We start from the raw sequence: 25,833 nt of genomic DNA, 5'->3' as shown, positions 1-25,833 counted from the left end.
CAACCTTCAAAATTAAACCTCGAAGATATGACATAACAGGCGAACGTCAAAATTTGTAAATAAAATCCAAACAAAATTTTCTGGCAATATCGTCCGCCTGGTGTGTGCTTTTATTGTGATAAAACAGTAGTAATTATTAGATATGTTCTCCTCCCGCTACTTTCGGTTGGCTCTTCGGGAATTCCTGGGAGCAATGGCGCGATGCGACAGGTTATCGATATCTCGGAGTATTTGCACCACGTCTGTCCTTTTAGTTAATTACTACGAGGTTCTGGGTATTCCGCGGAGTGCTACGCAAAGTGATATAAAAGCGGCATATTATCGATTGTCGATGCTTCATCATCCAGACAAAAATAAGGATAATGCGGCGTCTGTCGAGAAGTTCCGGGAAATAACAGAAGCCTATGAAGTGCTGGGGAATTTCAGATTAAAACGGCTTTACGATAAAGGTAACTGAATGCATGAATAAAATTAACGTCTGAATATATAATTTGATTCATATAACAGATTTTAGGAGCAACTCTGGAGCCTGTCATTGGTTCTGATGTGAATTGTGTTATATTAACTGCTACTGGGTTTTCTCATGATAGCTGAATATCTTCTTTGCATTGGATTATTCTCACTTTGCCGAACAGTTTGATATTGTCATTAAGCCTGTTTTGATATATGCGCCTGTGATTCATGAATACATTTTCTCCTTAGTCAGGAAATTATCACTGTGCGATTAAATCCTGGTGAGCGCCTGGTACAGCGTATTCAATCCAGAGGTAAATCTCTATTTTGACTTAGCGGTATCGAAGAGTTGCACACAGGATCTCCAAGATCGTTATTAGAAATGCCCCAAAGGAGAAAATGGACCGAAAGATGAGTCGGTATCCTCTTCCTCAATGTGTGACGATAAGCGTGTAGAATTTGCGGCAATTTTACCATCCAAGATAATTTTAATGAGGTTACTCCATTCCCAAATTTTAGGTGCTTCATCTCCAGCATCTCTGTTGACTGCGGTTATTGCGGCATCCATTTCCCTCTTATAGGTGTTACGGAGGGCTGTATTGTGGACGGCTTCAGTGTTAAATCTCACCTGATTGTCAGAGGAGATTCTGGGTGGTGTTGTTATTTCCGATCGGCTCGAAGCACCATGCCAATGAGATAGTGATTCAAGTCTATATTGGCCCCTCTATATGTTCTGACATTCATTAAGGCTGAGAGGTGACGGCGTTCGATCAACACGTGGTCAATTTGTTTGAAAGTGGTCCCGTCTGGAGAGGCCCATGTATGTTTGTGGACCGCTTTCCGCGCGAACCAGGTACTTCCAACAACCATTTTGTGTGACACTACTAATTGAATAATCCGCAGTCCGTTATCATTTGTATTTTGATGTAAGCTATGGGAGCTACCGTATCGCCTGAATACGGGCTCTATCCATACTTGGCTGTTAAAATCCCCATGTGTGATTTTGATATCATACTTGGGACAGGCTTCGAGGGTTCGTTCTACTGCCTCGTAGAAGGTATCCTTCTTCCACTCTGTAGGGGCGTGAACGTTAATGATGCTTACATTACTAAATTTGCCCCGCTAGCGCAGAGTGCATAGCCTTTCGTTTATGTTTTCAAAGCCGATAACAGCAGGTTTTATTTTTTGACTGACTAAGAAACCTACTCCGAGCACATGGTTTACTGGATAGCCGCTATAATATATGGTGTAGTGACTCTTCTCCAGGAAACCGACCCCGGCCTCTTGCAACGCTGTTACATTAGCCCTATCTATATTGGGACAGAGTGTCGGCTAGTTGCTTGGCAGCTCCATCTCTGTACAGGGAGTCCACGTTCCATGAGAACATGGGCAAATCGTCATTCCGTTGTCGTTGCCGGGATTGTCGTTGTGTTATTCATCCAATCCGAGGCTCCTGTTGCGGCTTCGTAACTTTGGGTTTCCGTGTAGGGTTATCAGCCCTGCCCAACCCTCAAACTGGAGGACCAGTTGATACAATTTGTCCCGTTTTTAGGCGCGGGAGTCTCGCCTTCATCCTTCTCCGTCTGCAGCTTTTCGTTAAGAAAGAGCTCCCAGCGGTCACCACGTGGAGGTGGTGATTGGGTTTGGTAGTAGAGCTGTTGGTATTGGTTCAGCAGGCGTTTCCCTGGTTTTATGCTCCTTCGTGGGTACCAATCCACGTTTCGCCCTGGGAACTATACTACCCTTTGGCCACTGGGTACAAAATACAGTACAAATAACGCAACCAAGTAATATCAACCGAGCGAAGTCTTTAATACCCTGACTATTAGTAGAGGTAGGGAAAGAGCAATAGCCCGTCCGTTGAGAACATTTGTTTTGCTGGGATTTATCTTCAACCCGTTCTGCCTGCCTCCTCCCAATCAAAAGTCATTTGATCAGGCTTCATTGCTTGGTAAGAGAGCAAACAAAGTTTATCATTGTAGGTGAACCGTTTGAGGATCGATGTAACGATCCGTGTAAAACTTCCGCGTCCTCCAGAAAAGGCAACATTGAAAACACAAAAAATAGGGAGTATGAATAGTATCGGCGACAGGACACAACTCGCTCGGAACCGATTTTGAATAACAAATTGATTCAATGAATGTAGGTGGAAGTGTCTACTTCACGAAGTGAAGCACAATTAGCGCTGTGGCCAAAATCTAACTAATGTCCTAGAACCCCTGGCCGATTAGCTCAAGGGATCCATTGGCCGAAAGCGCAACCTACCCTCGGCTGAGGGCCAACTAGAGTTTCTATGCTTTCCTAATATAGAGTCGCCGGCATGAACGCAGCAGAACTACATCCTATAGAGGGTCAAGATTGGCTTGAAGCTATCTGGTGACTAACCGGTTTAGTTTAGAAACCAAGATAGGCACATCAATCTTCGGTAGCAATAAAAAGAGGCAATGCATCAATATGCATGAATTGCATTAAAACTGTATACATAAAAAACAGCGATTACTCGAAGCACATGGTGAGAATTGGTGGGCGTGCGAGTAATCGGAGCGAAGCAGCATGGGAGATTTATTCACTCTCTACGCTGACTCGCTTCAGGTTAGTACTTTTTTATGTTTTTGCCGTGTGGACTTTCCATATTATAACACCACTATCTGGGATAATTTAAACAATAGCGTCTCATCTACATCAACTGGCATCTTTCAGATTCTATACTCCATGCAGATGTTGAATAATGTTGGGGCCAGTCTGGGTCGAAATATATTATTAGTTTTTTAGTTTCGTTTAGTGGAGAGAGTAGTAGTTTCGAGCACTCAGATCTCGTCAAAGTAAAAACGCCTATTCAATGGCGTTGTTTGCAGCCTTTTGCAATTTTGAAAACATTCTCCAAAAGCAGAGAGTGCGGAGATTCTTCGTTGAAGAGAACCTTATCGAGGTCCGCCCCGTCTTCCACCACACATTGGCTGCATACAGTTGAAGCGAACTTCCAATTTTTGCCATATGGTACTTTAATTGGCAATGTCCCGTCAAAATTCCTACTAGGGTTTTAATGTCCCACAGCAAAAGTGCCCTGGGTTCCCTCACAAAGATTTTCGCCTATTGGCAAGATTTCGAGTTTCTCTTAAATCAACTGGCTTGATATGCTGCTGTTGTTTAGTGCTGATAACGCTGCTCGACTGCCAGAACAGATTCGAATGTTGAAACCCCGCCATTTTTGGGGCAAATATCTTCGCCTGAAATATGGTCGTCATTTTTCCAAGGGTCCGAGAACACCCCGGCGACCGATCCGTCTTGCATGACTGGTCTGTAATCTTGAAATACTCGTGGCCATTTTCTGACCATTTTTCTCTTTTGATGATTACAGAAGAGTATTTATTTTCAAAGACGAATCTGGAAACCATATGATCGATCGGCATCAAAGCCACCGGATGTTTATCAAGGAATTTCCAGATGGATGCATGACCGTATGATTGGCCTCCTTTCCACGCGCCAATGGTATCGAGTCTAAATGCGTTGGTTGCTTTCCGTTTCATCTCCAAATGAATGGGGGTAGATTTAGGATAGCTTACAGTGCCGCGGTCGGTGTAGTATGCATTGCTTCAGTAATACTTAGGCAATCGAGCCTTTGTATCTGCGCCAGCTGCTTCCTGCTGTTAGCAAAGTTCAGTCGCGGCCGACGATGGAGGGAGGGCTTTATTATGGATATATACATCCAATGAATCTGTTGTGGTGAAAGTCCCCTAATCTACAGGGTTTCTGATATTGTTCCTGGATATAATGCTCCCATGTTGGCTTGGGGGTATGTACTGTTAAATATTTGACTGTACCAGCATGATTTCCGCCCCACCAGACGCTCCTAGTGCATATAACTAGGCTAGTCTTCCTACCGTTACGGAGGCAACTGTGGATTACATGCAGAGTTGCATTCAAGCGGTTACATAATGTGTCTTGCCGATACTTGTTACGACTAGATCGTCCCCTAATCTTGGGGGAAGAGTTTTATGTCATCCAGGAGCGATAGCAAGGTGTCTATTACCAGGAACCATAACAGAGGAGAGAGAACCTCTTCCTGTGGGCAGTCCCTAAGACATCCTGCTTCGATAGATTTCTGGCCGGGCAGTATGTAGATTATTCTCCATTTCAGCATGTGAAGGATCCAACTGATTAACAGCGGATGGAATCCTTGCCGCGACGCGAATTTCTGCGAATAAGGCATAATTGAAGACATCTTGGATGTTCATAATGTGCCTAAGGCGCTTTCCTTTTCGAACATTGTTTTTTCAATTATTGCCGTGAACTCATGGAGTGTTGTTTCCGTGGATTTGCCTATAGTGCTATTGGTTAATTCTGTATCTTTATTTTAGCGCTAGATTGACTCATTGTCATTCTGATGGGTCAAATCAGTTGCGTTGGAAAGTCAAATTTTAGGCAATATTTAATGTACATCGACGGTATATTCTCAGTACTTTTCTAACATCTGTTTTAATGAGCATATCTGATCAATCGTTGACATTCCACGTTACCATCCTTCCTAATAGTTCAAGTTCGCCGGCAATGCAAGGGCGGAGTGAAAAGTGTCCGGCCTGATAAAGTGGTTCCGTTTCAGAACTATAATGGGGAACCAAATTTTCATCCACAGTTACAAACCTACGCAAAAAATCGCCGAGTTTTCGCTTGTAAGGTGCCATCTAGCAGAGAACCCCTGCTAAAATGTTCTTGTAAAATATTGTGCGCACGTTCGGTTCATATTCTAGTTGTTTCAGCTATCTTACTTCCTTCCGAACTGCGACACCTTCTACTACAGTTTTGACTTCAGCAAGGCGTCTTGAACTTGTTACGTCATCAGTGCTCGTGTGGCTACTATTTTACTGTTGAATATCATGGAGAAGAGTTTTTCATGTTGAATTCTAGCACCATTTCTTAATCAGGGCGCAAACTTTTCACTCCACCGTCGTCTTTTTTGAAAAGGGTTCGAATGTTGTTATTGCGGTTATTTTTACAGCAGTTTGTAATATGTACACAAAGAAGTTTGCCGCTTTTTTTAAAAAAAAAAGGTAAATTACACTTTTACGCCAAACTACCGTCATAGTTTCGTGAGACCAAATAGTATTTAGGAATTCGTGAACCTTGGTCACTATCAACACTTCTTGTCTTTAATCGCTCCGCAGATATTACATCCCTGCCCTATCTAAAATCTGGAAATGCAATCATTTCAACACCAAGGTAAAATGAAGACTGTTCTTTGCTAATGTTAGCTACGAGCCTTCGTCAATGCCTATTTGCGTCGTATCATCAGAGTACTTTGACATGACCTTATCTTAAACGAAAAACTCGGTCGACGCATAGGCCTGGCACTCATATGCACTCTGGTGGAAGTGGCAAGTCACACATTAAGTAAGGACGATAATTGCATTGCTGGCTACGCCGTACAGTCCAATCTACTGTCCTAAGATGGCCGACGAGTGTTGAGGAGTACGGGCGTCTCGAGAAGTCGTGGGGGGAACTGAAGGGCGTTCTCGGTAATCGCGAGCGATGTCGCGTGGGTATGGTTGACCCGCTATACCCTACCAAGTTCTGAATGGTAACAATGTATATATTACCTACGGCACTTTTTGTGACGAAAAGTGTTCGCTTACTCTCTTTCGTTACATACATATTCGGAATATTTATTCCAATTTAACTCCATATCCAAGATCACTCCCAGATAGTTTGCCTCATTTGCTAACTGAAAACGTTCACGAAAGAAGGATGGCCGGTTGAGTTTATCTAATTTTTTCCTTTGGTGAACGAAAAAGAATGGTTTTGCTGGGATTCGTTATACCAGCTCTAAGATCGTTTGCAGAAACTTTCTAGATATGAATACATTAATGTCATCAACGTATCCTTGAGCATAAACCTCCACTCCATTTAGTAAGACTATTAGGCCACTACTACAAGGTCCTACTGTAGAGGTTATAGGGCATCCCATTGTGGACGTTACCTGCATGTCACCATACGTGAGCCACTTTGCCTTCGAGCAACGCCTCCTGGCAGTTCTTACTACTGATACAAAGGAGGTCGTTATCGTCCTCATTTTAATTTCTTATTTGCTGCTCATCTTTATTTTCATATGGTCCCATGGTCCGCATGCCTAGTGGCCCCTATAAACACACAAAGTTTGTCAACCTGGGGCTGCACCCCAGTGCTTTCGTTCGGCACACTATACCATTCGCTTTAGGTTGAGTTTTTTCGATTTGGATTGTGTCCGGATAGCTAAGTGGTTAGAGCACAAGACTGTCGTACGGAAGGTCGCGGTTCAAATCTCACTGGTGGCAGTGGGATTTGTATCGTGATTTGACGTCGAATACAAGCCAACTCAGCTGTGAATGAGTACCTGAGTCAAATCAGGGTAATAATTTCGGATGAGCGCAATGCTGACCACATTGTCCTCCACTGTGTACTGTAGTGTACCGTTACGGTCTTGAATGAAGTGCTCTACATCCTTCAAGGCTCTGCGCCAATTGGATTGTTGCACCAACGATTACAGTGCTTGATAATCGCCGTATCCGATCCTAAAATACGTCGCTGCAATGCCTTAGCAAATTAAACTGTTATGCTACAAAGAGTTCATTAGACCTCCCCTCAATTTCGGCTTTCTGGTCCGATAGTTCCGAGTCTCAAAAAGAATGACTCCCTGTGCGAGAATGGAAGATCGTCCTCCAGTGGTTTAATATCTATAGGAATGAAGTCTATTTTCAACCAAATCCTATATAATTCCTGCCAAACTCCCCGCATCAACATTGTCATTGTCCGTAACGTCTTTGACTTTTTAATCAAATATCAGACACATCCAAACCCTCTCACTCAGGTCATGCAGATTGAATACGCCGAAGAGAATCTATTCCGTGATCATCTCAATTGCAAGGTAGAGCAGTATTATACACCGGTAATTACTTCCAGTCGCAATGGGCAAAACGTACCCATTATTAGCATCAATCCTTAGTTTCTAATTCCCAATGTTTCCCATCCCACGTCCTGTTGCTAATCCTATCCCTATGCTGTCCCCAAGACCAGATCTTAGCGTTGGAAGCCAAGGGATGGGACTAATTTATTTATTTCCTTCTTAAGCAAAACCTTCACATATTTAGACTTTTAGGTATATAAATATGTATTTTTAATCAATTCCAGGAATTATTCATACGGCAGGGTCTCAGTATGCCCATATGCGGCCTCGTTTTCACGATGAAGACGTCAAGGAAGAACCGGATGACCCTCAAACCAAATTCTACAAAGCGCATATGAAAAAATCCCAAGTTCCTCATGCATCTGGTCGTACTCCGATATATAATTTTGATGAATGGTCGCGAGCCCATTATGGTGCTTCTTTCGAACGACGTAAAGCAGCAAAGGAGAAATTCGAAACGAAAGAAAGGAAACGAGCAGCGGATGTGGCGACCTTAGAGAAAGAAATTCTTCTCATTGGGATAGCATTTCTTTTTGCATGCATGTTCTTAGTATTCAAGCAAGAGAGCGGTTTAGATGTATTTCTTGAGAAAGGTCCACCCGCGATAGAAGTAGAAAATAGTATTGACGACCAGCAAAATAAGACGACAGTACAAGTGAGTGGTAGTAATGACTTGGATAAGAAAATAGTGCAACAAGCGAAGAATTAATGATACGAACATGACAATTCTGTTGTCAACGAAGAATGTTTAGTAACAATTTTTTTTAGTACGTAATAAGGTGTAAATTATTTTTGCTGTACATAAATATTTTAATTAAAGAAGAATTGTGAGGATTGACGATGCTGGGCATCATCCTGTTGATAAGAAATCATGTGTTTGCATTTCCTAGTTTACTTAGCCAAACCACATTTGTTTTATATTCTAATTTTCGAGTTCTCTATAAGGAAAAAAATAATTTTCGCCCTTATTTTGAATGAATATGCATACAACGGTTTCAATCTTCTTAAAAACAGTTTATTAGGAGTTAACCAATAATAACCACTTTTGAACCTTAAAATCTACCACTACGTTTCCTTCCCGTGTACTTGGTGTCCTTTCTAGTTTCCAAACCTTGCCGCCTCCTTCTTTCTTTCTTCTGCAAAATCCAATCTCTTGATTTCTTCAATGGCTTACCGCGAGCTGCTTTAATCATTTCACGCTTCTTTGTGAAGGCTATCCTTCGCTCTTCAGCATCATCACCTTTGGGAATAATCAGGTTGAAAAATAAAACTAAAAACACTTTATCAAATAATACCTAGTGCCTGCGGCAACTGCGCTACTCCTCCAGTCATTAAAACCAGAAAATACTTTTTCGCCTTAGTTGAGTTGGGATAATCTACCACTAAACCACCATAAAAGCCCGCTTTCATGGCCTGTGTCGTAACCAGTTCGATTTGTTCTGGATTTTCGGGGTAGAATTGAAATACCGCCCGGGCTGTCCGGGTTAAACAGGAAAACAGTGTGCAAAAGAAGGTGTACAATCGTTTCTGTGGATGATGTGTTGTTTTGTCGGCATTACACAGCCATTGTAGTGCTGAGATTGAGATGGCTCCGTCAAATGTTCCAGGTTTGAATGGCATTCCTTGACCCATATCGCCCAGAATTAATGATCCTTCTACTTCGCGTTCGACGGCTATGTCTAACATTGCTTTTGAAATATCGATGCCTATCCAGGAGTGACCAGCTTCTTCAAGTGATTCACCCGACAGTCCTGATCCACAGCCGATGTCAAGAATGAAGCATGGTTCGTCCTCTGGAAGAGCAAGAAGTTCAATGGCTCGCTCCGCCATTTCACATTGAATTTCGATAATTCGAGTGCTAAAGAGAAAATAGTTGCTTCAAGAGGCATTAAACAATCGGCAGTATTGTACTCACTTGTTTGAATATTTTTGCGCTTCGTCTTCATTGTAGAACTGAAAATGGAATACATTTTTATGGTATTATATTTTAATGGCATGCGAGAATGAGAAAATAAAATAGAATTTCTAATTATTCATAATTGAGAGGCAAAAATTTGCCTGCGAGGACATAAGGCTTGGAATATTTGACGGAATAGCATATTCGAGGCTTTCTTTTGTAATTACTTGAATAAATCTTAATGTTTTCTAATATATTGTAGACAAGGGAAGAGAATGAGCTCCAAAGAACTAGAGTGGTTTGTGGTGACCTGGTTATTCACCTATTGGCAGGTCGTTGATATCATTCAAAGCCCATGTTCTAGTTTCCATATCAAAAGCGCGAATTAGCAACTGATCGGCGCGGCACCAGTAACGGACGCTTTGATTGTGCAGTGGAAGAGAGAAGACTATTTGCGACAGGGTCCTTTTAGTATTTGCAGGATCAAATAGTAAGCGAATTAGCGGGTAAGGGGAAGCGAACAGAAGTCGGTGAGGAAAATTTGAGCGCTCTTGAGGAAGTAGATGTGTTATTGACTAGGTTGTTGGGAAACGTTATGCAAAACGAGGAAGGAAATTGGGATAACATCGAAAGTTTAGAACCCTGTTAATCTGCGCAAAAGTGAAAGTGTAGTTGAATTGGTGAAAAACAGTAAAGAAATGGCTAATCTAGTGAATGAGGTACACGAGAGAGTGATAGACATGCTAAAGTTTTTAGGTTACGTATCCGAATTCAATAGTCGAGTGCCGGAGTATCAAAAAGGCATATTGTGTGGAAAATAGGTTGGTCGTGAATCCGTACTATCCATGTCTCCAACCCAGTGCATTGTAAAAGATTTAGATGCATGCTCAAGCGATCGTTCATTATATACCACGCGGTCGCCTCTTATTGAAAGAAATTTATCGCCGATGAGTGCAGTGGAGTCGAAAGCAGCTTATGAGATAAATGGGAACATTAGGGCCGAACGGGACATCAACCGGGCATGGTTTGAATTATTTCTGGGATGAGATGACACCGGGTCAAAATACAAACATAAGTGGCCATTAGTAGTTTTTAAGCGGGGGCCAATCGGCGGGGACAACACAATTCATCTGGGCTGCACTTTTATTTCCGCCGATGCAATATCAGTCGTGGAATCATGCGAGCAAACGGAACCCGCCCCAGAAGCAGAGGAACTGAATATCAGTTGATAGGTCAGGAAACCACATTCGGTGTTTCAAGTGTACCGCTAGGGTATCGCCCAAGCGAATGTTGATCCTTTTTGTCGAAAATATGTGCACCCACGGCGCTTTATATACAGCAGAGGAATTCGGGGTCATCCCAGCAGGCAAGGCGGGTGGTTTATTTTTTTCGAACCGCATGGGGTCGAACGCAGGCTTTATGACTCGTCGAATTAGGGAGGGGGGGATCATGACTTGTCGAATTAGTTTCTTACGCATCTTGCGAATAATCGTCGCCCAGGAAAGTGAAAAGGTATTATAGAATTTGCTGTTCTGAGAGATGAAACTAGATGGAAACTGCATCTTCAAAGTTCTCATTGCTTGAGGTTTGAGAAGGAGCCTGGTACTGTGTGTAGACACTTGGGTTCTTAGCAAGAAAAATTTAACTAAGTAATCAGTGTTAAGTGAGAATATAATGTAAATAAACGGGTTGGTATTAGTGAGTTAAGTGGAGAGAAAAGAGATGATGTCGAATTCGACGCTGTGTAAGTGCAATTTTCAGATGGTGAGAGATGAAAGAAGTTTAGTATATGATGGAATAATAAGTAAGGGATTCTTACATAAGATTGTCGTATGGATTGTGTTTCCGGGGTAATGCCAGTAGCGAATAATTATTACTAGCAAGTTGTTGACCAAGCGAGAGGCGGAATAGAACCAAAGGCCGAACTGTTGAAATGATGGAAGAAATTGGTAATCTTGAAGTTTGTGAAGTTTGAATGGGAATGTTGTATGATTCAGACCCTGAATGAATTATAAGGTTCATAATTCAAAGACGAAGTCGCAAAATCAGGGTAGAATGGCAAGACTGAAGAAACTCATCGAAGTCTTAGAGCTATCGAACACGAGCAATAAGAAAGAAAGCGATAATGTAACTCAACTTTGCCTTAAGTTTGCTAAGATATTCATGCCTTCATTACCGTTGTTGAGAATTTTGTCATATCATTGTTGCCACGAATGAGCCTAACAATAGTAGTAAGGCGATAACCCAAGTTAGCCAAAAACGTGCGGAACTTCCCTAGATAGGAAACCATTAGACAAGTAAAGTCATTTTTTTAGGGTTGAGGGGGGTTCGTACCTAGTTACGCGAAAATTACAGCATTCAATCCAAAAGAAAGAGAATATAGGTGCAAATATTTTTTTGTAGATGTATTCTTTTCTACAGATAGTTAACCCACCAAGAGGGCCCTAAACCATTGGGCTCAGGCTTCACATTTCGTGAAAAAGTACAGTAAACTGATAGCAAAGATTAAGATAAATAGAACGATAATATCTTAGTATTATTCGTCAAAGCAGGCGGGTTGAATAATCTGGGCTATAATTAGAATAGAAGAAAAAAAGCGAAGTAAAATTCGTATGAATAAATGGGAACTGTTTTATATTCAGGGAGCAATAGATATTTGAAGACAACCGCAGATGTGGTGATAAGCGACCTTTCTCCTTTACTAAGTGAAATATTTGTCGGATTAATGGAGGAACGAATAGGGCAGAAGCAGAGTACTCCAGGTTACAAATTACAACTTATAGCGAAAAGGATGGGGAAAGTATAATCGAAGTGTGTGCCAATTATACAATTACTTGCTTAGAATGCCAAAAAATATATATTGGACACATGAAAAGGTTTGAAACCACCAAATTGAGAGAGCACATAAAGAAGGTAGAACTGGCAATCAAGTAGCCACTTCTAATTCCGTGGTAGAGGAATACATTACCAAGTAAACATGAGCGTTCTTTAGCTACTAAAATAGGTAACTATAATAAAAAAACTCGTTAATAGATTTATACGAGCACTACTGTGCATCTGATATTTTAGTTTATTTTTATTTTCTTTACAAAGTCACTCTGCCAAAGATAAGGACCTGTTTCTTCGATCTGCGTCTTGTATAAATTTTGAGTTCATTGGATCTACCATTCCTGATAATTCATAATTAATAGTCGAAAATTAAAACTGATAATTGTTATGAATAAGAAATTCGCATGCGGTTGTTCCTAACCAACAGAGCCTATATTTCAGCTTATAAAAATTGTTCCGCTCAAAATGCCTAACCACTTCACAATTCTGTCTACGAGCAATGGACGTGGCCGCCAGACACGCTAGCAATTAAGTCAATGTGCGGGGTGCCCGTCGGACGCGTTAACCACCGGAAAGAGCGCATGGGCTGCCATGAGGCCGATAAAGAAGAGTGAAACTTACTGTCATAGTTTTAGATAAATAGCTATAATAAATAAATAACTCCGCCGTTGTCGGTTCCAAGCCCGGTTGTGACGGCGTCGAAACCGCTAGTCGTGGGGCGGTTCGATGTCTAGGCGCCACGACGACCAAGAGCATTGCTCCGCCTGTTGCAGCTGTTTCGCCACAATCTGTGGACTGAGGAAATGAGTCTCTTCGTCATCCGCTCCTACTAAGAAATAACGCTTGGTATATTATCGAAAAGGAGATTCGCCGAGCTATAAACAGCTCGAAGAACTCGAGATCTGGAAGCAGAATTTCTGGAATAAAAAATTTGATAGTATACACGGTCGGTTGGCACATAGCATAAAGCAGCTCATTAGTCGGCCAGAGGAATTTCCATTCTTCCTCACTGTGGGAATTACCTACCTTATCCCTAGAAAGGACACGGTGCAGGACCCTGTAGACACCCAAGCCCAAATTCTTGCTTACCAACCCTATACAAATTCATAACGTCCGTTATTAGTGGAAGTGTCAATGCGCACCTCGAGACCAACAACATTCTGTCTGAGGAGCAGAAGGGCTCCTGAGTCGGGTCAAGGGGTTGCAAAGAGCAACTCATTATTGACTCGGTAGTTGTAGAACAACTCGAGACAAACAAACCTCTTTAGTTGCTACATCGATTATGCCAAGGCTTTCGATAGCGTACTGCATACCTGGCTAATCAATGTCTTAAGTCTATATTGCGTTGATCCGAAACTAATAAAGTTTTTGGCGACAGTTATGGAAGGGGGGCATACCATATTATCAGTGCTGTCATCTGAGACTGCTAATACTTCGTTTTCGTTGAGTTTCCTTTAGTTTTGCATGGCACTGGACCCCCTTTCATGGCCACTGAATGATGCTAGTGGGCATGGTTTTGTAACAAAATATGGCCTATGTGCTAAATGCGAGCTGACACACTTAATGTACTTAGATGACATCAAGTTGTATGCTGGTACTGACGACCACCTTAGAAGGTTGCGAATGGTAGACATGTTGAATTCGCAATTTGGATTAGACAAGTGTTGAGTCCAAGCTATCTGCAGGGGTCATCACGAGCTGCATGCCGGACATAGCATTGGTGACCTCCATATCCAAGTTATGACGGAGACAGACTTCTACAAATATCTAGGAATTCTGCAAGGAATCCATGCTCCAATTGATGATCTAAAGAATGATTTACTGTCCGAATTTTTGCGACGTGTAAAGCGCACTGATACATCAATATCGCTTCACTGGCATATACATTCGGAATATTGTCGTGGCCGAAAATCGATCTGGAAAACGTCCAGCGGCGGATGCGGACTACTATGTCCAAATTCCGAAAGCATTATCCAAATCTGCCTCGAGACATCGGAGGTACTGGCGTGGTTGATGTGGCGGCACAACATCACCGTGAAGTCGACTCGCTGCGCGCTTATTTTTACAGCAGAGAACAGGCGAATCTCTTGCTTGCGGGTATTTGTTAGGCAGACTGTGCGCTGACTCCACTTAACCTGAGTGGGGTGAAGTCGGACCAAGAGCGGATCGATGAATGGAAGTCGAAAGCAATGCGCGGTAAACACGGTAATTGGCTTTGGCAGCCATTTGTCGAACAGATGACTGTGCTGGGGAGCTCTTTGCTGAGACGGAAGGGTTCATGAGTGCCATTCAGGACGGCGTGTTCGCCACCCCAGCTTATAAAAAGCTCATCATGAAAGAACGACCAGTGCAGAATGTGTAGTTCGGCGCTAGAGACGTTGGACCATCTCATTTTTGGCTGTACTGTTATGACACCGGTGTAATATACAAATCATAGGCATAATGCTGTAAGGTGATCCATCAAAACCTTATTTACAAGTACGTGCTGATCACGGGAACATGTCGGGTTTACCGATATGAGCCGGAAGCAGTACTAGAGAGTTCTGCTTACAGCATGTATTGGGACTGGCAAGTTCTGACTGATCGCAACACAGGTTGCTCCGGGTATATTATTGATGTTGTTATCTCCAATAATAGCAACATCGAACGGAAATACGTGGAGAAGAAGGTGAATTATGAGCCACGAGAAAATGGTTGTAGTTTCCATAATATTGTCAGTATACAAGTATTGTATCTAAATCCCTCACGGCTTCCCTTGATGTCCTAGGACCCTTACTCAATCTGGTTCAAACCCTGCACAAGTACATCATTCTGCTTACATGCTCGATGTTGCGGGGAGTTCTTGGCGGATTCTCTCACTAACCTACCACTAGCCACTAGTGCCCCTTTATCTTTTAAGTAGGTAGGATCGTCCGAACCTAAATGCTTGGCATTTAGTGCTAAGATTAGGTAAAAGCGATAGAGGTAGGTATATATATCACGTTGCTGAGTACCATCTATAAGATATTCTCCGCTTTTGCTAGGCCGGATAGTCCCATACGCCCAGAACATCATTGGCCCATACCAAAGAGGCTTCACTCCAGGCAAATTAGCAACAGATCAGCGGCAAGCGATGGAAAAACTGTTGGAATATGGACACCAGTTGCACCATCTTTTTATCGACTTTAAAGCCGCTTATGATACCATGACCAGGGTAAAACTGTACACAGCCATGAGGGAGTTCGATGTCCCGACGAAATTGATACGACTGACTAGGCTGACCCTGACCAATGTGCAAGACCAGATAAAAGCAGCAGGATCACTTTCAAGTCACTCTCACGGTCTACGACAAGGGGATGCCCTATCATGCGTCCTCATTAACCTGGCCCTAGAGAAAGTGATCCGTGATGCTGGGGTAAATGCAAGCGGTACGATCCTCTTTAAGTCCACCCAACTACTAGTCTATGCTGACGATATCGACATCATGGGAAGAACGATCCGAGACGTACAAACTGCCTTCAGCCAAATCGAGCAGGCAGCGCGAGATCTTGAACTGCATATTAATGAGGGCAAGACAAAATACATGGTGGCAACGACAGCACCAAAAACCAACAATCCAACATCAAATCGCACTGGTCAAACGGGAAGAATAGAGATAGGAGACTACAACTTTGAGATCGTTGATAATTTCTCCTATCTAGGGTCGAAAATCACAGCCGATAACAGCTACGATGATGAAATCCGCGCACGGTTGTTGGCAGCCAACAGAGCCTATTACAGCTTACAAAAACTGTTCCGCTCGAAACGTCTCACCATAGGGTCAAAGCTCTTACTGTACAAGACAATGATCTTGCCAGTCCTCATGTATTCCTCGGAGGCTTGGGTTATTAGCAAAAAAATTTACGAACCCTTAGCCGAGTTCGAGATAATAAACCTCCGAAAAGTTTTTGGCTCTCTGGAGGATGCCCATATGGGTGAGGATGATCCATTCCAGAAAAACTATAAGAACATTATCCACGTTAGGAAAGAAGGCTTGGCCGTGCTGGAGATGGAACGATGACGTAGGTCAGGACGCTAGGCGGCTTTTATGAATATTGAATTGGTGGATCTCGATCCAAAACCGGGATGCCTGCAGTTCCTTATTAAGGCATGAGAAATGATGATCAGTAGAATTCCGACACACCTATTCAAAGATATGGGGGAAGTAGACAACTACCTCTAAAACTCCGGAGCAGGGTGGAGGACGTAGTCGAAATTCTGGACGAAGACTTCGGGAGGCTAGGAAACGACATTGGACGGTAGAAATACTTTCAATATTTTATAAGATTTTTAGAACACTAGTCATTTATGCAATAAACTTTTTCGCCTCCAGCATTGAAAGTTAATCAAACATTCTCACTACTTGTTGCCGGAAATTCGAACTTGACCACATTTTGAAGGTTTTACTCATAATTTACCAAGAGTACTTACGATTTCAGGCGGTGCCATATGTTCAGGTCTTCGTGCCATTTTTATTTAGTCTTTGTAAAAATTAACGGCCAGTTTATTAACAAAATTCTCCTTAAAGTCCGACACCAGTACCTCGCAAATAAACAAAACCCAGCACGTGTGTTTTACTTTGGCGAATTGACAATCAGCTGAATGTCAGCTGCTTTGAAATGTTACCACACGTGCGATGAAAAATCAGCATTCGTGCATAGCTTCAGGAATGTTTACCCCGAGAAGTCATAACAAATCCTAAGTTCCCCACCCGGCAAAAGTCAACTGTCAAATAGAATGTGTCATCCAATTGGGTACTACACCGAATTTCGACTTGGTTGTGTACCAGGCATCTGCGGACATTTTCAATTTAAAAATAGCATATTTACACCCGTCTGCGCGCCCAGATCAGTCTAGAATTTTCCTCGTGGTTGCATGGACTGCAGCGGGCTTTTCGCGAGTATAAAATTGGATCACATGTGAGGGAGGTGCATAATTTTCCGATTGTAAGTGAAAAGTGCAAGATATTTTGCGAACTTGAAGATAAACATTTCGAAATTTCAGACAAGTGGAATTGATAAGAAAGTTCTTAGCATGACGAATGAAAATAAAGCTGTAGAGGAGTGCCTTGTGTACAAGGAAAAGGGCAACGAGGCGTTCAAAAACTCCAAATGGGACGAGGCCATCGAGTACTACACGAAAGCGATCAAAACTGGCGAGAAGAGTCGAGAGCTTCCGGTGTTCTACAAAAACCGCGCGGCGGCGTACCTTAAGGTAAATAACTACGATGCGGCCGTAGCAGACTGCACGGAATCCCTGGAAATAAGCCCGAACGATCCAAAGGCTTTATTCCGCCGTTCTCAAGCTTATGAAGCGTTGGAAAAGTACGAGGAGTCGTACAAGGATGCGGTCGACCTATGGAAAGCGGATCCTAATAACAAAGCCATTCAACCAGTCCTAGAAAGACTGCATGCAATCGTTCAAGAACGCATCACCCGAAACTCCCAGACTTCGTCGAAAGTGAAACAAATGTGCGAACTGGCGTTCGATATGGGTGCGCCGCTTGAGAAGCGAAAGTCCGCCATGAACAATTTGGTAGTCCTCGCGAGGGAATCTGTTGGGGCTGATTTGATTTTCAAGGAAGGAGCCTTGAAGAAGATCGCTTCGCTTGTTAAAACCGAGAAGAACGAGGAGATCTACTTGAATTCGGTGCGAGTTATCGCCGAGATATGCAATCGCAGTATTGACCGCACGAAGGCAGTTTTGCAACACCTCGGAGTGCCCTGGTTCCTGAAGGTTCTGGACAGCAAGAATCAGGAAATAGTTAATGCGGCACAGTTCTGTCTACAAACAATCCTGAATACATTTTCCGGGATGGACAATAAGCCCGAATCCAAACCAAATCAGGAAATGTGCGACAAGTACAAGAAGGAAATCGACACATTGCTCACTTGCATGGTTTACACAATTACGGATCGAACGATTTCGGGATTCGCGCGCGATGCTGTGATTGAGGTCATCACAAGGAACGTCCATTACAACACCTTGAACTGGGCTGAGCGTTTTGTTGAAGTTCGGGGTCTGGTACGGTTAATGGAGGTCTGCTCGGAGTTGGAGGAGTACAAGTACGAGAGCGCGATGGATATCACGCCTTCTTCGAGGACGATTGCTTCGGTTTGCCTGGCGCGAATTTATGACAATATGTACTACGACGGGGCCCGGCAGAAGTTCACGGAGCAAATTGAGGATTATATCAAGGATAAACTGTTGTCGCCTGATTTTGAGGCGAAGGTGCGTGTCACAGTCGCTATTACGTCGTTGTTGTTGGGACCATTGGATTTCGGCAATGCCATTATTTCGAAGGAAGGTAAGTCTTCGTTTAGCATAGATTATGGAGGGTTCTTGTATCGTTTGTGAGCTCGAAATACTATTTTCTGTTTGGTATGAAAGTATATTAATTGGCACGATGCCAAATTTTGATGCGAGACCTTCGAGAATTTGATGTTTCTCGAAATCTGAGTTTCAAGAATGAAAAAATGTTCTGTTATTGGGAAAATTTGAAATGGAAAGTAAACGGTGATTATCTGCTATGTCCAACCTTTGGCTAACCGATTACGGTGGGTTTTTGGAATGCGCGCATGGTCCTCGGCAACGGTAGCGAGAGTTCCCCAATTCAAGCGAGAATTCCAACGATTTGAACTGGACATTCTGGGCCTAAGCGAAGTAAGATGGTGGGACTCTGAAGAATACTCCTTTCTCTTCTGCGGCAATGTGTTTTGTACTCTGGAAAGCCGAGTAATAGCAGACGCGAATCCGGTACCGGGTTGTTTCTGACGGTTACCGCAAAGCGCGCTCTCTTGACCTGGGAGGCCGTTTCTGACAGACCTCTGACTGCAAGATTCTGACCCATGTTAAGGACCACTACAATTGTACAGAGCTACATCGAGGACGACTTCCGATAAAATGGAGAAGGATTCTCATACGAGCAAGTAGTTCAGGGGTCCTAATTGTGACATTGTGATCGTGATGGGTGATCTGAATGTCAAAGTGGGCTCTGGCATCTCTTTGCTCGGTGATGGGGATCTCGGTCTTGGTAACCGTAACACGTATCCGCAATGGTGGGAGTTTCGCGGATTTCTGGAGCTTTCACCGTCTCGTCATTTGTGGAACACTGTTCGAAAACAGAGCCTGCCATAATATCAGTTGACTGACACAGTACGAGCTATCAGGAATGGCGCATCATCCGATGGTCGCTTACGTGACCCGCCTGAATATCGTTTGTCATTGGGCCGTCAATGAAATTCTCGGTGATGTCCCAAAGTGGTGTCTCAAGCTCTGACTGACTGGGAAATCGTGGAAGCAGATCAGTGAAGGGAAGGGATTATTGGCGAGTGCGACGCGCTCGAACTTCGGTTCCGAACGAAATCATGGGAAGTTCAGCGTAGTATGCATCGTGACAAAAGAGGATTTGCTATTGCCCTGGTCATTCCGTCCCCACGTACTCGAGGAGGGCGATCAGACCCGAGTCTGCAAGGGACTCATCTTATCTCACGAAGCCTCACCGGAGGTTATCTGGTACCATGGGAACCGGGATGGCCCTCTGAGAGCATTTGCTCCAGGAGAATTCCTGGAGGATGTGTTCTCGGCCCGGTTATTTGCGGTTGGCCCCCTAGTGGGAGTTTCATGGTGGTTCTGGTTATGCCTACATCGCGGGCAGAGCTCCTCGGAGCTCAAGCGTGGAGTTGCGCTGTACAACTCGGGTGCCGTGCCCCTTAGTTGCGGCAAAGGTGTTAGATAGGCCTCGCATCCATTGGTATGAATGCTGAGCCTGCACTCAGTATAAACCAGGGCGGCTGTGTTTGCATGGCGGGGCTCTAATTGTGGTCCCAAAATCAATCCGTGTCCGAAAAGAACCGTGGGATTATGCCTTCACGGCAGGTACTCACGTTAAACCGCCCCAGGACTTTCATTGCCCTGATCAGGGAAGCGGAAGATGCCGCAGAACGCGACAATTGGAGGCGTACCTGCGCTCCCTGCCGTCGCGAATAAAATAGGTAAAATAATCCTGGAACGCATTAAACAACATCTCGAAAGCTTGATCGACAGAGAGCAGACTGGTTTCCGCTCCGGATCGTCCTGCATTGACCACATCAACACCCTACGGATAATTTTGAAACAGGGCACGGAGTTTAGATCTTACCTGTAATTGCTCTTCATCGATTTCGAGAAAGCGCGAATGGGGAGTGTGTTTGGAATGCTCTACGCAGGACGGGTATTCCGCAGAAACTAATAGCGATTATCAGAGCGACATGCGTGCTGCGCCGAGATACAGTCTGAGAGAAATTTGAGGCCTAAAGCGGAGTCCACCAGGGTTACATCTTATCACCGATATTATTTATTCTTGTTATCAGGAACGTTCTTTATGCTGCTTTTTCCGGAGCAGTTCAATGGACGCTGATAACATTTGTTTACTCTCTCGCTGGGTCATGAATTTTGACCAAATGGCTCTGGATTTGGGAAGAGAAGCAGTAGAGTCGGAATGAAGACAAACATAAAAAATTAAGATCATGCATGGGGATTCAATAATGCATCCTCAAATATTTTCGGTTTGTGTAGGTGCCGCCATGCAACGTATTTCGATGCGCCGCCATATAATAAGCTGGGTTACATTATGCTCTCTTTATTGAAGAAGCTTATGATTGTTGGAAATCTATGCGCAGTCTGCCTCCATCCCTTAGCAGGTCTTGCTTTTCAATGAATGGATGTCCTTAAAGTTTTTGTGTCCGATCACAAAACGTCCTTCTCGAATTCCCGATTTCCTTAGTAAATTCTCTTTCTTTGGGATCTTCGTTTGTTTTCGCGTGAGTGTCACCGTTCACGATTTGAATGAGTAGAAGGAAACGTGGGAGTTATCTGAGCTCGAAAGACGTGTTGAAGATGGGACCATGACGGTGGTAGGACCGCTGGAGAAGAGAAGATTTTGAAAATGTCGAGGTGCGATGTTGAGTTGGGCTTACAAATGGAATCATGAAGACAATGTGGGAATAATGCTATTCTCAATTGAGTTGTGCCTGGTAGCGATTCGCCCATCGCACTTGCCGTCCGAATCATAGTGGATACTGTTGCTCGGTGAAAATGAAGGCAGGCTTCAGTTGATTCAACGACACTGTCGTACTTTTGCCTCGAATGCTTACTACGAGGGTTTTATCGGATCGGCTGATCACTGCGTACGGTCCGTCATAGGGCATTTGCAGTGAATTTCTTACGGCGTCGTGACGGATAAAGGCAAGTGTAGTTGTTTTCGATTGGCGACGTCTGCTCGGAGTTGATCGAAGGGTAAATGTAGACCCTTGATTTTCTATGCTGCTTGATGGAATTAGCAATCTGCCGAAAGCAGAATGGTTTCGCCATAAACAAGCTCGGCTGATGTTGCAGCTAAGGTGTCGCGTCATACGGCTAGGATACACAATAGTACCGCTGGTGGTATTCGCGTCCATTGCTAGAGATGACGGCAACGAATGGCGATTTTCAGTTACGCTATTCGCTTCAGGATGGTGAGCAATCGTGCGTATATAGTTCGTGCTTGAAAATCGATTCAGCGACTGTGCCTGCTGTAGTAACCGCTGTAGAGGGTGCGAGCTGTGGTCTCGGCTTCTTGGTCTGGCATTGCGAACGTTTCTGGCCATCGAGTGTAGCGATCGACGCACGTCGTATTCCTTCTGAGTCTGGATGGTTAACGATATTAATGTTGACGTCTTACAGCTGTGAAGAGGGCTGTTGGCAAATGCTCGTCGGTAGTTTTACGTGCCTCGCCATCTACGACTGTTGACGAACAATACGATGGGGTGCACTCTCGACAGATGATTTTGATGCGTGGCCAGATGAAACGCTGTGTCGCTAGTTCAGTCGTGGTTTTCGTTCCGGGATGCGATAGTTTATGCACCAAAGTGAAATCTGGTTTCCGGAAATCACGCGTGGTGTAGGGGGAGCGACCCTGTTTAACATGTCGCAGTAGATAGTCACTTCAGTCCCCGATATAGGGAAGTGTTTCGTGTTCGATGAGCGTCTTGAGTCCCATGTCAATGATTTCAGCGGCGGCAAGTGCAGAGTAGTCGATCAGGGTCTCGGTACGCGGAGCAGCGCGTTTCCTTGACTTTGAATCAATGGTTAGGCATTACAGAAGAAACTGTTTGAGGCAGATTATTTCGATCCTAACTGGCATCCGCGCGGCTATTAAACTACTCAGATCTAACCAGATGAAATCCAGACTAGTATGTGAATGCCTTGGCGATATAAATATGCTCACCTCGTGCAGGTAGTAAGTCAGCGGGTCAAAAGGGAGCAGAAATGCTGCTTCATGGACCAGAATCCTTCTGTGGAATTGAGACGGAGTTTATGGTCATGGCACTTCTGAATGAAAAGGAACGGTTGACGGAACCATACTAAACGAACTGGTCAGGAATGGAACAGTCCAGTGTACTTATGGGGAAATATGAATCAGAGTTTGAAATAATAAAAAAAACTTGTTTTTTCTTAATCCCTGGAGTCGATGTTTTTATTTTTGCAAATAACAAGACTTGTTAGCACTGATGAAGGGAGCAAGTGGTTCCCGAAATATCGGTATTGGTAAAAATAAAAACATCAACACCAGCGAATAAGAAAAAATAAGTTTTTTTTTTATTATTTCAAATAATTAATCGCTGGAAACACCGCATAATTACCCTCAGATGAATCAGAGCATTCGCAGGATTTTTTCGAGTATCTTTAAGAGGAGGCTTACGATCATAGTGAAAATATTTACAAGTGGGTGCATGATAAACTACCATGTGAGTAAGGCGGGGATACCCGTGACTATTGTTTGTCCCTCTGTGGGGAGATCAATGAAACCTCTACACATATTTTGGAATAATTTCTGGTACCTGTGAAAAGTAGGAAAACACACCTTTATTCCAGATGCAAGGCTATACCAAATAGAAGTAGAAAACAGTCTAGAATTTCAGCCTGCCAATGAAGGCGAAGTTTTTGCAGACAATACTAAGATTATTTGGTCGTTGTTCGCTTCGCGGTTCCGTTTCTCAGCATACCAATATCCATATTCATATTGGATATGATTATGAGTTGTGTCAGCTTTATATATACTCTAAAAATTTTGTTTTCTTTTCAGGCATTCTACAGATGATTCTAGCCATGGCAACAACAGATGATATACTTCAACAAAAAGTCGCTTGCGAATGTCTCATAGCCGCTGCGTCGAAGAAGGATAAAGCAAAAGCCATTACAAACCAAGGAGTTGATATCCTGAAACAGCTCTACCGGTCAAAAGATGAAGGGATTCGTGTTCGTGCCCTGGTCGGCCTATGTAAATTAGGAAGCTCGGGCGGTTTGGATGCATCAGTTCGACCATTTGCTGATGGTGCTACTACTAAATTAGCTGAAGCCTGCAGGAAGTTCTTAGTTAAACCCGGAAAAGATAAAGATATTCGTAAGTGGGCAGCAGAAGGTTTGGCTTATTTAACTCTTGATGCAGACGTTAAAGAAAAATTGGTTGAAGATCGGCCAGCTATTCAAGCCCTTGTGGAATTGGCTAAGACTGGAGATCAATCGGTTCTCTATGGTGTTATCACGACATTTGTAAATATATGCAATGCGTATGAGAAACAAGAAGTTCTACCAGAAATGGTAGAACTCGCAAAGTTTGCTAAGCACCACATCCCCGAGGAGCACGATCTGGACGATCCAGATTTTGTGAGCAAGCGTGTAACGATTCTTGGAAATGAAGGAGTGACAAGTGCTTTAGTGGTTCTATCGAAAACAGAAAGCCATAGTTCAAGGGAACTTATCGGAAGAGTTTTCAATGCGATGTGTGGTGTGCCGGAATTGCGTGGCAAAGTAGTGCAAGATGGAGGTGCAAAAGCTTGTCTGATACTTGCCCAAGAAGGCACAGAAAAGGGTAAACGGCAAGCTGCACAAGCATTAGCTCGTATTGGAATTACGATAAATCCCGAAGTAGCCTTCCCAGGTCAGCGTAGTTTAGAAGTCATACGTCCGCTTCTTAACCTTCTTCATCCCGACTGCACAGCTCTGGAGAATTTCGAATCCATGATGGCCTTGTGTAATTTGGCCCAAATGAGCAACGAAGTAAGGGAACGTCTTGTTAAAGAAGGCGCACTATCAAAAATCGAACCATATCTTATGGAGGATCATTTGTATTTAACTCGAGCTGCGTGTCAATGCATTTGTAATCTTATGATGTCGGAGGAAGTTGTGAAGAAACACGAGGGCGAAAATGATCGAGTGAAATTCCTAGCATTACTTTCACAAGAAGAAGATGAAGAAACTGCTTTAGCCACCACGGGAGCCTTAGCGATGCTAACTTCCGTTAGCAAGAAAGGTTGTGAGAAAATATTTGATGCATCAAGTTGGCTTGATATAATGAGGACATGGGTAGCAAATCCTAGTCCTGGAGTGCAGCATCGTGGTGTGGTTATTCTTTTGAATATGCTCAATGCTAGCCCAGATATTGCAAAGCGTATACTAGAAACGGACATTTTGCAATTATTGAATGGGCTGTCACAGCTACCGGATGAGACGAGAGCAAAGGCACGTGAAGTGGCACAGCAATGTTTAGCGGTTGCAGAAAAGTATAAACTACTTAAACATGGATCGGCTAACGAGGACGATGATGATGAACCGGAATCAGCGGAGACAGCGGAGACTGCGCAAAAGGAGCTAAGAGAAAATGTTGATTAGTTACGAGATATTTCGAAATTTATTTTGTAAAATTGGCCTTTATTGTATGTTATTTATGTACTTAAATTTGTTTGTATTTAGAGTTTAGTAAATACCGAAGTGTTTTTAATATACATTTTTTACTAATAAATATTTGACAGTTTTCATTTTGTTGGAGTTTTTGAATGAATGGCGCTATACCCGTTTTCCTCAGCCGCTCTAAGGATTTGTTGCTTTTCCTTAATGATGTTTTTTATTCGGTGGAACTTCATATATATACAGAGCTCACTTGCAAAGTTTCATATGAACATCAAAGTTAATGAGACCAACAAAAGGGTTAATACACTAGATGGTGACTTGAGAGTTCCTGGACTCCATCTGGATCAGATCTATGACCGAGTAAAGTGACGCAATCCATCAAGACCAGTTGACCCTGCTTCTGAACGGAGCAAAGGCCAAAGAAGAAGATATACATATATGAATATATACATATGTATATGGATTATGGAATTGACGACGGCCTTGGAGGAACACCTAGCACTACACAAAAGCATGCACAATATGAATTCCTTTGACGACTTCAACAGTTGATATTTTACTGCGGGAGCAACTTCTATTTTCGAATGAATTGGGATTTGGCGTTATCGTAGCCACTGCGCTAACGCTTGGGACATTGAAAATTGAACTGAACTGAAACAACGATCATTATTTTAAGGACTGCGAAATAGACCCAGATAAGTTGATGTGCAAAAGTTGCAAGAGGAAATGCCACTTCTATAAATTATTGTTGAGTTTGGAATATGGAATATGGCTAGGCTTTGTAATGAACACAATTCTAAGATTTCCATTATAAGGGTAAAATTTCAACCCAACTTCAATATAAGATTGATTTGTTCACATCTTGTATCGGACCAAATGGAGAGCAACTTACTCGCACGTTTTTTCGTCCACGGACCCCTCGTTTAGGGCACAACACCCAAGTGCATAACAAGAAAGAAAGACTGACGGTTCCGTCTAGGGCAGGGGTGGG

At 43.3% G+C, this 25,833-nt stretch overlaps 3 protein-coding genes across 3 annotated transcripts; 2 read left to right on the top strand and 1 right to left on the bottom strand.

Annotated features, from left to right (window-relative positions):
* The first annotated feature begins 6 nt into the window (after positions 1–6).
* LOC119660281 (dnaJ homolog subfamily C member 30, mitochondrial) lies at positions 7–8,258 on the top strand. The gene is made up of 2 exons (XM_038068751.1): positions 7–449; positions 7,615–8,258. The coding sequence occupies exons 1-2, from the start codon at positions 143–145 to the stop codon at positions 8,097–8,099; spliced, it is 792 nt and encodes a 263-aa protein (XP_037924679.1). The 5' UTR covers positions 7–142; the 3' UTR covers positions 8,100–8,258.
* Positions 8,259–8,383: 125 nt separating this feature from the next.
* On the bottom strand, positions 8,384–16,733 carry LOC119660279 (probable 18S rRNA (guanine-N(7))-methyltransferase). The gene is made up of 4 exons (XM_038068750.1): positions 16,566–16,733; positions 9,306–9,343; positions 8,686–9,248; positions 8,384–8,630 (listed from the first exon to the last, which is right to left on the bottom strand). Exons 1-4 carry the CDS (start codon positions 16,602–16,604, stop codon positions 8,443–8,445), a joined length of 828 nt encoding a protein of 275 aa, XP_037924678.1. The 5' UTR covers positions 16,605–16,733; the 3' UTR covers positions 8,384–8,442.
* Positions 16,734–16,881: 148 nt separating this feature from the next.
* On the top strand, positions 16,882–24,974 carry LOC119659721 (protein unc-45 homolog B). The gene is made up of 3 exons (XM_038067976.1): positions 16,882–17,080; positions 17,139–18,441; positions 23,239–24,974. The coding sequence occupies exons 2-3, from the start codon at positions 17,169–17,171 to the stop codon at positions 24,822–24,824; spliced, it is 2,859 nt and encodes a 952-aa protein (XP_037923904.1). The 5' UTR covers positions 16,882–17,080; positions 17,139–17,168; the 3' UTR covers positions 24,825–24,974.
* The last annotated feature ends 859 nt before the right edge of the window (positions 24,975–25,833 follow it).

The sequence above is a fragment of the Hermetia illucens genome, chromosome 6 (assembly GCF_905115235.1).
Source record: "Hermetia illucens chromosome 6, iHerIll2.2.curated.20191125, whole genome shotgun sequence".
NCBI lineage: Eukaryota > Metazoa > Arthropoda > Insecta > Diptera > Stratiomyidae > Hermetia > Hermetia illucens.
Note: the sequence above shows the minus strand (reverse complement) of the source record. Positions and strands in the feature narration are given on the sequence as shown.

Coding starts and splice junctions, on each gene's coding strand:
- LOC119660281 (XM_038068751.1), top strand. CDS start 143: ATGTTCTCCTCCCGCTACTTTCGGTTGGCTCTTCGGGAATTCCTGGGA. Junction 450..7,614: donor AAAACGGCTTTACGATAAAG/GTAACTGAATGC, acceptor AATCAATTCCAG/GAATTATTCATACGGCAGGG.
- LOC119660279 (XM_038068750.1), bottom strand. CDS start 16,604: ATGGCACGAAGACCTGAACATATGGCACCGCCTGAAATC. Junction 9,249..9,305: donor GCGCAAAAATATTCAAACAA/GTGAGTACAATA, acceptor TTTTCTCTTTAG/CACTCGAATTATCGAAATTC. Junction 8,631..8,685: donor GCAGTTGCCGCAGGCACTAG/GTATTATTTGAT, acceptor TTATTCCCAAAG/GTGATGATGCTGAAGAGCGA.
- LOC119659721 (XM_038067976.1), top strand. CDS start 17,169: ATGACGAATGAAAATAAAGCTGTAGAGGAGTGCCTTGTGTACAAGGAA. Junction 18,442..23,238: donor TGCCATTATTTCGAAGGAAG/GTAAGTCTTCGT, acceptor TTTTCTTTTCAG/GCATTCTACAGATGATTCTA.